The sequence below is a fragment of the Ascidiella aspersa genome, chromosome 6 (assembly GCF_963924565.1).
Source record: "Ascidiella aspersa chromosome 6, kaAscAspe10.2, whole genome shotgun sequence".
Lineage (NCBI taxonomy): Eukaryota > Metazoa > Chordata > Ascidiacea > Phlebobranchia > Ascidiidae > Ascidiella > Ascidiella aspersa.
Window position 1 is genome coordinate 8,817,974 of NC_139452.1, and position 12,979 is coordinate 8,830,952.

General features: G+C 36.4%; 1 protein-coding gene across 1 annotated transcript; it reads right to left on the minus strand.

Moving 5' to 3' along the window:
- Window positions 1-3,165: 3,165 nt before the first annotated feature.
- On the minus strand, window positions 3,166-5,429 carry LOC146139539 (carbohydrate sulfotransferase 10-like). The gene is made up of 3 exons (XM_083392479.1): window positions 5,091-5,429; window positions 4,561-4,804; window positions 3,166-3,716 (listed from the first exon to the last, which is right to left on the minus strand). Exons 1-3 carry the CDS (start codon window positions 5,427-5,429, stop codon window positions 3,166-3,168), a joined length of 1,134 nt encoding a protein of 377 aa, XP_083248605.1.
- Window positions 5,430-12,979: the final 7,550 nt, after the last annotated feature.

Consider the following 12,979-nt stretch of genomic DNA (forward strand, 5'->3'; position numbering starts at 1 on the left):
TAAAAGTAAAGCACACGGTATGACCATCCGATTGGATTCTTTTTAGTAAGGATACGTGCATATTGGGCACTTAAAAGCGATTTCAATATTGCTTGATAGAATGGCACTTTTGCTTCAATGTGGAATAAATTCCACTTTATAGGACTGATGTATTAACACCACACATCATGCTATAGTATGCATGACAGCTTTGGACTAACAATATTTACCTAAATGGACAACAAAAATACTGAAAACAATTAGCAGTTTGTGCAAAGCGTGGAATAAATTGCATTTAAGCAACGTTGTCATACAGTAATTTAATAACTTAACTCACTGTTTCCAAATTACTTGAATTAAGTCATTTTGGTCAAATTATTTGGCTTCACTTAAGTCACATGGCAAATGACTTGGCTTGGAAGTCATTGAGTCAAATGACTATTATTATTAAAATGAGCTATTTATCTCCAGTTTTGCACGTAAAACGATTTGCAACATTTTGTTTATTGTAATATTTTAGTTGAATTATTGCTAATATTAATCGGACGAGTTTACCAATTGTAATGCTTTATAGTTTTATTATTTTATCAGTAAACTGAAGTAGAGATGAATTGCTCTAGTCATGACTTGACTGGATCTTGACTTGTGCAACTATGATGGCTTAAATTTGACACTTCACTTTGTTATTTAAGTTTTCACAAAATACTTTATTTGATCTTTATTAATTTCAAAATGACTTGTTTTCAACACTGCATTTTGAGACCTAGTACTCCATTCCTGAAGGCAGTCGTTAACTTACTAATAAGTAATGCCAACACCATTATGAACAATTTGAGATTTAAAACTGTAGTGATTATTAGGTAAAAGGTCACTTTTATAACTGGTATGCAATCTTTCGAATTTAGTAGCCTAATAATGAACTATTTCGACCAGAACTTTAAACTTCAAGATCAACCTGAACATAACCAGGGTGTAACAAAAACTGATAAACGTGACATCTTAGATAAAATTAAATAAGATAACTTACAAGAATACCTTATTTGAAAAAAAAGGTTAGCTATAAGATCTTACCCTAAAGCTTTTAGTTTTTTCAGAACGATTTTAGCATAATGGCAAATACTTCTGTATCTGATTACTTCAATTCTGCCTACTAATAGTCCATATAAAATCTTAAAACATTTGTTACTTGTTAGCTCTATCTCGTCAGCCCAAATAACTTCATCCCATACCTACTAAGTTTATGTCAGGCAAACAATGGTAAGCAAGTCTGAATCTAGATCTAATTCTTATCTAACTTTAAAAAGTCTAAACTACCGGTAGGCCTACAACTAGTTGCCCAAGTCTGTCTAAAGCGCCGCGGGCCTTAAAATTATTGGCCAAATATTAAATATGCAGAATTTGAAAAAGGGATTTCTTTTCTTTAGGTTTCTGCAAAATGAACATGCCATCAATAAGACTTGGCCTTATAAATCGAAGGTACAAGGGAAAGTTTTGGTTGATAACCGCTTGAGACATAATTAATAACTGCTTTAGACGTAGGCTAAGGTCTTTACGATGTGTCCAGTCACTAACCAATGTGCACTATGCACCTGTTTATTTCAAACTAAAAGACTACAACGTTTTGCAGTACGGTTCTTACATTGTCTCAACCTTTTAATCAGTGGTTCCCAACCATTTTCTTGTCGCGACCCCCTTGCCAATTTTTTAAAACCTACGATACCCTTCATATTTTCTTCAATTGATTTAAAACAGGAGTAAAGGTGACGTCAAAGCACGACTAATTCACTAAAGCAAATGAGGTTAACATAATTATTAGACCGGTGTATTATTTTATTGGTTACGCAGCTTCTTTGTATTTTTTTTTCTAATCTATTTTTCGTTTGACAAATAGTACACGGTGCCCCCTTGACAACTTTTTGCGGCGCCCTAGGGGTTGCGGCCACCAGATTGGCCAATTAAAAAAGGGCGTATCGCAAAGTTAAAACACAATAGGAAGAAAAAGTTGGCACACCAGGGTCTATGCAGTGCTTTGTCTTATTTTCAGCATGGAATACAACTAGCTGTGTCGGCTGTATCCAACTATTTAATACAACTATTTTTGTATGATTTTATTAACCAACATAGCTATACAAAAGCAGCTTTTTTAATTTATAGGAAAATTTGGCGTTACACCCGTCCTTTGGCCAAAAGTGTTCGGCGATACTTTTACTTTTAACGTGCAGTTGCCGCTACAAAGTACATTCCGTGATAAGTCACTATTTTCAAACGACTTGACTTGATTTAAATTATTGGTGCAAAATGACTTATTTTTTTCTTCTATTTTTTGCATAGGTGTTGCTCACAATCGGAGAGTTTACCCAATTTTAATAGCTTAAGATGTAATTTTTATGACAAGGACTTGAAATTGACCTGCTCGATAATTATGAATTAACTAGGATTTGACGTTCAGGGGTCGTCACCCTACGTCCCCTGGTCCCTGAATCTGTCCCGCCACCTCTTTTGCAAACTGGGCACGAGGTAATGCCTTATGTTTGTCGTCTATTTTAGGTACACGTCAATGCAATTAACTTTGAACTATTATTTGCTAATTGAGTGAATCTTCTGAGCTTAAATGCGCAACTGAAACCACCAATAAGTGGAAAATATTCGTAGCATAAATTTCTCTAAAATAAAAATTTTGTCAACCAGTTTTTGTTGCATTCATCATTTATGCTAAACATAAACCCTAGAGTCTTATCAGGTTGTGCATGGTTTTCCAGCCTAATACCTCGCCACCCTCGAGTCTCCTTTGAATTTAAAGTTAAACCCCCACAAATAAATATAACTTTTCGCGTCTCGCATGTTGCTGTATACTTGACTCCATCTAGACTCATTTTCAATTGGTTAAAAATCCAACGTTTGGTTTTGATTGATCGCGACTCGGTCCTGTATAGTTTTTTTTAATTCTAATTTCAAATTAAATTCAATTTAATTAAAGTTGAAGAATAGTGCATAATACATATCAGTTGAGGCAAAACGTCTACAAGTCGCAGAATTCCATCGAAGCCTGAAGACAAGTTTTTAGGATTTGATCAAACACATTACACCGACAAAAATACACGATTGATTCAAATCGTAATGCTTTGATGGAAATATGACCTGCAAGACGTAGAAAATAAATTGTAAACTATAAACGCTTTAACGCTGCTACGTCATCCAAGCGGGCTTTTCGTAACCGAACAGGTCGAAGTCGATCTCGAACTTTCGGAAAAGTTTTTCGACAAGCGACGGCGGCAAGCTCTCGTAGAAAGTTCTCGTTAGTTCGCTGTTGGTCTTGAACGTTCTGTGCGGAAAGAAGGCTTGGGCGTGCTCCTCGGTCAAGTTGAATTTCCTCTCAAGAAAGTTGGCATCTTCGCCCAAGGTCTCAAACTTCATAATAAAGTCGTATTTGACGTTGCAAGGGTTGCATTTGTGATCAAAGCCCATCCAGTGACCGTCTTTGCTCTTGGTAACCAGGACAAAGTTGATAAAGTCTTCGAAAGTCGCCAGGCCGTCATCTGTTCGATTCCTGTCCAGGGGATTCGCCCTGAGATGCTTGTATTCTTTGTTAATCTTTCTCGACATTGGAGCGTAGAGCCAAGTAAAGCCCTTGCCCTCTGGACGCATCTTGTTGTTGTAGGCTGATAGAAGTCGGTTGAACGGGTGGCGAACAGTTATTATCTTTGAAAATCGGTACAATAAATTGTATGTACGGTACACTTCAAGATTAGATTAGGTTTTACAACACAATTACGAGTTTGGTACACTCTATGTTAGTTAAAAACGTTTAAATTATTGGGAAAGGACTAGTTAACAACTTCAAGCGCATTTGGAATGACCTTAAAATATAACTTATTTGATACCAAACAGAAAATGAATTATCAGGTAAATAATCTCAAAATAATTGATAATAATAACTTTGAAATTAACCAATAACTCTTTAGATTGCCCTGAAACCCAATACCATTCTAGTTAAATTATTGACACACAACGGAAGTGTACTTCCAATTTACGAGAAAAAAAATATATATATATAAAATAAATAAAACAAAGTAATAACTAAAATGTTATAAACGATAAAAATTGTTAATATCTTGACTTATCTTGGAAACCCGTATTGAAATGTTTACCTATCCGTTTAAAACAAATATTTATTAAAGCATAGAATGAAACATTTTTCATACAACTTTCATTGTGATCACCTTACAAGAATCACTTTTCGAACTAATTCATTGTACGTTTGTTGTTTACAAACAGAAATTTGCAAATAGTAGCGGGAAAGTTGATTGCACCATTTGATGCCAAGGTGGTATACAAAGGTTGTAAATTTTTGGCATTGCGTGCAATCAGACTCAGCATGTTAAACCGTAAGATATGTTTGTGAAAAACATTAAATTTAAAATTTAAAGCCTTTTAGCGCGAAAGAAAGTTTGCCTCCCTCACACCCCACAACCCACCCCCAAAAAACGTAAAACATTTCTTTAAACATAGCTATTTTATCGATTTTGCTCATTCAAGTAATGTCTGCATTTGGGTCAGTATCGGAAGGTGTTAATTTCATACAAATAAGGGGAATCAATACTCGTACGTCAATAAAACAAACCTTGAGTCCGATCGAGTCCCAAAGCGCTTGCGTCTGTCTAGTATTCTTTTTCACCCCAACCCGCTTTGTTTCCACGATTGCGTTGGCCTTGTCTCCCTGTGCCTTGCCTGCTTTGTACTCCTCCAAAGTAAACATGCCGTCCATCACCAGAATAGCCTCCGTCCAGCTTGTGTAGCCGCACTTGAAGATTTCGCATAGAGAAAACTACAGAAAATGGATCGTCATCATTTGGATTTAATCACAAGTGAAGTGAATTATTATTTTATAAAATTGCCCATAACCATTTGGGAACCACTGATATAAATATAGAACATCCTTAATCGCGAGATAACCATACTTGTATTAATCGTACATAAATTTTAATCCAATACAACTTGGCTGGAATATGACGATCTTCAAACACATGTCAACGCACTTTGTAGTTTTAACGCGGAACACAGAAAAAGCACCGTTTAAGTTAATAACAGGCCGATTCGATGAAGTAACTCACGTTGTACTTTTTAGAGTATATGGACATCCGATCCGGTAGGTTGCTTTGCCACTTGTAGTCTTTCTTCCAGGCGGCGCACCCCTTTTTCAGTGTGTGAAGCCGCTCTCTTTGCAGAGCCTCGATTAAGCGAAAGTTGGACGACTCGATTTCTCGCAGGGAATCCACCTGACTAGCCTGTGTGCTCGAATCCTTTCCTCCGGGGGTTGCGCCGGCACCTCCCTCACTATTTGTCGTGCAAGGTGTCAGGCTGGGGCAGGGCTTGGGCGCCGGGCAGGTCTGTTTGGCCGGAACAGTTGGCGTCGGGGGACATATGGGGCAGACGACCGTCGGGCAGGGCATGGCTGACACCGCATCTGCGTTTGGCGATTTCTTGTTTTGCCCATGCTGCCTGTAAGAAAATATTAAGCGTCTATGAATCAGTAAAAGCCAACTAATTTTTTTTCGGTTTTTCCAAATTAAATTAGAATTAAAATTAGATCAGTTTGATTTCCTTAAATTAGATTAAAAGTAAAATTACGGTTTTCTTGGAAAACAGAATTTAATATAATCAATTTATATTTGGATTACAGTATATTCTCCAAGTAATGCGAATGGTAATTATTTGTGTGCCAATTTTTATGATATGTTTCAGCCGGAACACACAATAATACCTAAAAGCAACAATATCTAAATCAGAAAAATCTATAGAAAATAGTAGTAAGACCAACGACATAATGAAGCCAAATACGCAGTAATATCCAGTACAAAATAGGATCGTAATCGTCTGAATAAGACCAAAACCTGCCGGAATTTGTTCTAAATTCATCGCAATAAGGCCTATAACTGGCAAAAAAACGCTTATTCCGAACTGTGTTTTATTCCGATTTTGATGCTGTTATTATCTAGGTCTAATGGCTGTCTTCCGTTTTAGCAAAGCCTATGCTTTTCAGACTGTGAATATCACCAACATGTCGTTTCGACCGAAGAGTTTTAATTCGAATTACTTGATTCAAATTACTTGTTTTGACTGAGAGACTGAAAATGTCAATTCGATTCAAATCTTCTTTTTCGGACCTTAAGTCAGCCCATCAACAATTACTTGTCTATAGCTTATTTGTTGACAAAAAAGGCAACCATTTGTCAATTTACTATGAACTAATAAATTACCATTACTCTATATCAGGGGTTTTAAACTGGGGTCCATGGATCCCTTGGGGGTCGGTGAACAAGTTTTAGGGGGTCCATGAAGACCTAATGGAAAATGTGTATATTTGAGAAGTAATAAATTTTTTAAAGAAAAGAGTTTAATTAAAAATAAAACGTTTTTTTCTGATTGTAGTTAAGAAGCCATTTCACTTTCACATTTTTGGATCGAAATCAGCGGGTTTCTGTAGTCTATTTGGTTTATGTTTGTAAATATATGACGTTATCTCTGAAAATTTCGTGCCTACCGTGGTCCACGCGAAGCAAAAAAATAAACTAGGGGTCCGCGGTAAAAAAAGTTTAAGAACCCCTGCTCTATATAGTCATTTTTTTAAAAGAAAGGAAATGAATGGCCCTTTTTACCATATCTTAGATTGTTTGAATAATTTAAAAATGTTAAAGTTGATATTAAACATTTGGAAAATTAGTAGGAGCAAAACGAGTGTTTCGTAAAAAGGTGCTAAAAACTGCATGTGCTCGGCTGCAAAGATAATGGAATAAAAATCTAGTAATACTGCTAGCCTGAATTTTGTTCGGTATTTTATTTACAGAATTATTGTCATTGCGTCAAAACACCTCAATCGAGGTCGTTCATAAATGTTTGGCGTGCGCTAAAACCCTGGCACGCGAATGATTGTTTGTCATCAAATATAAACGTTGATGAAGCATATGCCCTTCTATAGGTCACACAAGCCACCAGTAACCAAAACGGAATTGATATGTTTTTTCGACGATGTTTGTGCTCATAGCCAGTGCGCGTTGACAGTTTCTCGTAAATTGGCAGTTCCTTTCCGTTGTTTGTCAATTAAAAACGATTTCTTGTACAGTATATGAACAGCCATTTATAGAGGACCTTTACATCGACAAAAAGATGGAGGTAACGGTCTAGCATAAAAGCTGCCAAATCATTATTATATCAGCGATTCCAAAAGTATTGAGATCGGTATCTGCTTGGGGTTCACGAAACAAAATTGCAGGGACAGTGTCACCAAAGTACGTCAAAACATGGCGTCGCAAATATTGCCATAAAGTTATTTTGAAACGTGGCAAATTTGGTAAATATAAAATACGTAAAAAACTAAATGTTTGCATTTGCGCATTTAAGATAGACCAAAAAGTACAATATGCGGGGACATAGTCCCGTTCAACTTTTTATCGCCGTAAAAACACGGCACTGTAAAAGTGAAGTTTCGACATTTATTTAAAGCAGTCGTTTTCAAAATTGGCGTTACAAATTCATGGGTTTCAGTAAGCAAAGTTGAAAAAGGTCTGTGCAACACATTTTTTTATTTATTAACCATATTATATTAGACTGGACATTCCATCAAATGGGTTTTTATGATAAATATTTTTTTTTGTGCAGTTAGAATATTATCTGACTACTGAATTCAATGATAAAATGAATTAGTTTTATATTATCGTATTGTAAGGTTATTGTTTTAAAAATGAGAGTTCCATGGGGTTTGGTAACCACGGGATTAAACAAAATCTAATCGCACAACAACAAAATACTAAACTAAATAACTAACCTTGGAGAAGTAACGTTAAATTCAAGTTGTCGACTTGACATGTGTGTGTCCTTTGAGCGAAACATCTGTAGAAAAAACAGACAGATTGTTTCAGACTGGGGTTGACACAGTGACAACGCATCGCTCTTTGCAGGCAATCGGTATAGTCTGCTTTTTATTGCCCTGCGTCTAAGTCAAATCTATACTAAACACTACGACAGGGGTCGGTAACCAACGGTCCGCCAATGTAAATCTTCTGGAATTTTATAAACCGGGCACGAGGCCATTTCCCTATTTTCGGCCTTTTGATTTATGAAAACGCAAAACTTTAATTATATGTAAATTCAAAACGAGCTTTATTTGTATATCCCGTATGCTTGCATTTTAAACTAATATTTTAAGCTTGACACTTTTCTTAAATATATTTAGACCCAATTTCATTTACACAAATTTTACGCCTCTGATTAACAAGTATTACTACACGTTTAAACTAAAGGTTTATTCACTAAAATTGTCAGTTAAAACGTCTTCCCCCAAACCTGTTCGAGTTGGGCTTTAGCTCGCGACACAGAATAGGTTGCTGTAATAATTTCTGCCCGCTCCCCTACTATTAAAATAATACATTTTGATGCATAGTTGCGCATCGTGATATTCTTCATGATTTTGTTCAGTCATTTTGTAGTATAAGCTGTTCCAGTTAAATTCGTTTAGTTATTTTGCTTGTTGTTGACTGGTGAATGTACTTAAAGGTGTTTCAGTAAAGTAAACCATCAGATAAGTTTATTAAGGTAACTGTATTTGTATACTGCAGATGTATGTAAATTGTGGCTGTAAATGCAGTGAACTGTTAATGCCTGAAACTGTCGATAACTCGGTAAGATATGTTGCTTTTTTAATAATTCTTCGTTACCACATAAGTGACTTAGTTAAACTGAATTCGTAAGTCATTTCCCTTGGAGTATTGTTGACCAAACCCTTGATACTGTTTCATTGTTGAATCATGTGTTGTGACGTCATAGTCTTGCGTTGTGCTAATGACAATGGTGTTTTCACGGCTTGCCGCGCTGCCACTGTGGGCTTTCCGGTCACGGTTTTAAAACTGTCGTTATTGGTTCACCCAAAATAAAGTAATTCGTTAGAGGTTTTACATTTTCTGTGGATACTTTGATCACGATCGGTGTTACACCTTGAAAGCAGAGGCAGCGTGTGACGTAGCTAGGAACCTAGCCACTTCCAAAACAGGCCGCGTTACAGTTGCCGACTTCTGTACTAAGGTTTCCAACAACAGCCCAAGATGTTTTATGTTAATTTATGAACAAAGTTAATAACTGTCTATACTTTTGCATTACCATTAAGTAAATGTGGGGCACGAGACAGTTTTTATTATATAACACTCACAATCTCACATACGTACCATAAAATACCGATGTCGCGACTTTTTTTTTTGCAGGGATTGGCAACCCAATGACACGAGCGATAGAAACAACAAGCTTACATACTTAAAAAAAAAAAAGACTGAAAATATTTGTAATCAATTTTTCGCGACAAATACGGTTGATTACAGCAGTTTCCTTGTGACTTTCGCAAAAAGAATTTCAGTGGACTATTTAAAAAAGGTTACTTTTACTACAAACATGACTGATACGTAACTTGATTAATACTATTGCACGATTTTAAAACGCTCACGAAACGACTTGTTTACTCTTTGAGGATATGCAGCGAATAGAGACATTGGAAGTTTACTTATTTTTATTTTATTTTTGCGTTGACCTTATTTTAAAAGCTCGTGCCGTAACATAAAAAATTGTGGTTACCAATACACACTATACACGATTATTTGCGCATCTGGTAAAACGTCCTCGGCCGAAGTTGTTGCTGTTACTAGGACGTTATAAATTGCTTTCTAAAGCTGTGTCCACTCCGTCCTTCATCGATTAATTATTAAGAGAAAGATAACGGCAACCAAACTAAACACTGAAATCATCATGGACACTATAAATACTATAAGGTTTGTCATAAGAAGTTGTTTGCCTTTAAAGTTATTAATTATTAATCAAGTTACCTTTATTTTCAACGAATTTGTTACAGCTACAGCCTGGTATATGACACTCGAAGATTAACACAGAAACATGAATTTAGTTACACTTAATCTAACACTTTTAATTAGCACTGTGGACTGCAGAGAAGTGGCTTACTTATCAAGTAAGCACAGTTAATTCGTTTACATATAGAACGTCACATACACTTACCGTGTTTACATAACCCGAATTGGGTAGTTTAGAAAGCATCATTAAGACGGTAATTGTGAGTAATGCGATCGACAGCAGCCGGTAGTTTCCCAATTGGAGCAACTTCTGCATCACGATTCGTTAGGTAAATAAAACTTAGCTGCGCATTAAAAATGATACAAAGTCATTATAAGAGTAAAAGTAGATTTCATTACATAGTTTGTACGAGACAAAATATTGAGAATTTTTTTTAGCTGTTATAAGAAGCTCAGCTGAAGTTCGGCCAACATGAAACCATTAAACAAAAGTAAAGTCAATTCAATGACCTTTCGATAAGATCAATTTTAGGAGAGTGCACCTAAAAAGAGAAACATTACTAACAAAATAAAAATACTTAAGGAAACGTGACGGATTGGCACGACACATTTGGGCTAATAATATTTGCCTTAATGGACAAAATACTAAAAACAAATAGCAGTTAGCGCAAAGTGCAAAACAAATTAATTTTATAGTACTAAAAACCCTCAAAAAATACAAACGATATAGCTGTAACTTTTTTAATGTTATATTCTTTTCAAAATAACGCTGTATTGAAAACAGGTACATCAAACTACAACTGCTGTTCGATTCAATGACTCGACTGTGGCAATTTCATGCTGATGTTCTGATAATTGAAACACTCGGTTTGGAAAGGCTACTTGTACAACTTGATAAGCACTTCTTACCCCCCACTGATTGAAGCTTGAATTTATCACGGCAGGACATCACCGTTTCTATGAACTAAAGCGATTTCCTGCTTATAAGCATATAAGAATACGAGTTATGCATTGCACGGGGTTTTGCACGGCTTCCTAACTGACTTTTAAAGACAAGAGGATTAGTCGCAAATGCGAACGATGGCCTTTTACTAACAAAGTAAAGGTCAAACAACAAAAGTGGTCTCGGACCGTACGACGGTAGCCTACTTATACATAAAGCCCTTAACACTAACGCCTCTGCTTATCAATTAAAAGTATAACTATTTTAAACATTTAACGGATGTTATTTCATTAGCGATCTTTCCTTTATTTCGCGATTTTTTCCAACGTCCAAAAAACTCACTTTGTAGCCTACCACGTATATAAAATTGCTCTTACGAAGCGAAACGTGACATTCGGCAAGTGACCGCTCCATGTATATTTCTCTTACTAAATGCACAGTCTCTGTAGGCGCCCTTTATCAATCAACTATAACACACCCGACTTTACAAGTAAGGCAAACAAACTACCTACTATAGATTACCTACGCGAGTGGCAAGTTTGGATAACGGCCTGTGGCGGCGAAACAATTACTGTGCTGCTTTATATAAAGTTAGTGCGTTATAGTGCGGCATTAGCGTTTCTTTTGGGCGGCCAATTACTGCCGATGACTTTCGCCTAATCCCCAAGTGTCCGTCAAATGCTGTTAGGCGAGCAACTAACGTGTCATGGTGAAGATATTTCGCAATTTGTCTTAAAGGGCAATAATTTTCAAAGAAAACATTCCATCACAAAACGAAAAAGTACGCTGCAGGGTTACTCAAGTTCAATTTTAGGCCAAAACAGACGAATATAAAATACCTTGGCGAAGTTCAAAACAAGCTTTCTAATGACAAACTACGTTTATTTAAATTAGACGGCTACATTTAAAAAATGAAGTGCATTCTTCGTGGGTTAATGGCTGTATTTGTTCTTAACGCGAAAAAGTAAAACAAGTGAAAACAGTTGCACACGATTCTAGGTATTTTCGTAAGCAGGGGGTCGCAAGGATTGAAGAAGTTTAAAGGGGGCCACGACGCATAAAAGGTTTAGAACCACGTCTAGTCTAACTTTCAGAAATCCAGCAAGTTAACTAAACGTACGTGTGGTGGGTCAAGTTAACTAAACGTACGTGTAGTGGGTCAAGTTAACTAAACGTACCAGGGCTGCCACTCTGATTTTCAATTTATCCCAAGGTTTCATGTCTAAAAATTCCAAGAATTGGAAAAATATCCCAAGATTAAAAAAGCTGAAATATAAGAGACTGTGGCGGACTTTGTGGTATGCACCCATGTGTATTGAAGCTCTAACACAGGTTTTGGCAACCTTTTTTCTAGTCGCGGACCAATACCAAACTGATAGGTCTCTGCGGGGCGCACACAAATTTAACGAAGAAGCGTGGTATTAAAATGTTAGAACAACTGTGAATCAGGCGGGCTTCGATTTTTTTTTGCACTTGAAGACGTGTTTGATTACATTCAGTAAATTGTTTTTTCGAGTCCACACCTCACCATATATACTGCTAATGAAAAGTGTAATGAACCTACTTCGAAGAAACGCGATAACTTTACCTCTAGCGAAGCGAGCTTGATTTTTATTTAGGTAAACCGGTATGTTTTTTTATAAATTTCTTTTTTTTATAAATTTCAAGTTTTTATTACATTGCCAAAAATACAAAAATGTTGATATTTTTGAATCCGTTTTTAGTTTGTCCGCAACGCAATTGCCAGCCTTCCACGTAGCAACGGTAAAGAAGCGCTGAGTTCTATAGTTTAAAAGACAGCATCAAAGCATAAACAAACCAAATGCACAAAGATCATTCGCGCGAAGCGCGACTCTTTTTTGCACTTACGAATAGTTAAAACAGTCAAAAAGTAAAATTTACTCGTGTCTGGTTTGTCAAGTAGGCGGCGGGGCGGATGAATTACATTTGCGGGCCGGTTCCGGCGGTAGGTTGTCAACCCCTCTAATAGCTCTTATTTTTATCGTCGATTGGGTCTATTTGATTAGCGCTGTCGCACAAACTAGTAAATGAACAGTTTCGTCTAACAAGCAAGTAATAGCCTTGTTACGTCACATAAGCAATTTATGCATACACCCACGAGCCAGGTAAATAGCTATTTCCTTATTCTTATTAGGAAATGAGTCCGTAAATACCAGCAAAAAAAGTATTTGTAATTTTAACCTGCTATGAA

Coding starts and splice junctions, on each gene's coding strand:
- LOC146139539 (XM_083392479.1), bottom strand. CDS start 5,429: ATGCCCTGCCCGACGGTCGTCTGCCCCATATGTCCCCCGACGCCAACT. Junction 4,805..5,090: donor TATACTCTAAAAAGTACAAC/GTGAGTTACTTC, acceptor CATTTTCTGTAG/TTTTCTCTATGCGAAATCTT. Junction 3,717..4,560: donor AGTATTGATTCCCCTTATTT/GTATGAAATTAA, acceptor CTAATCTTGAAG/TGTACCGTACATACAATTTA.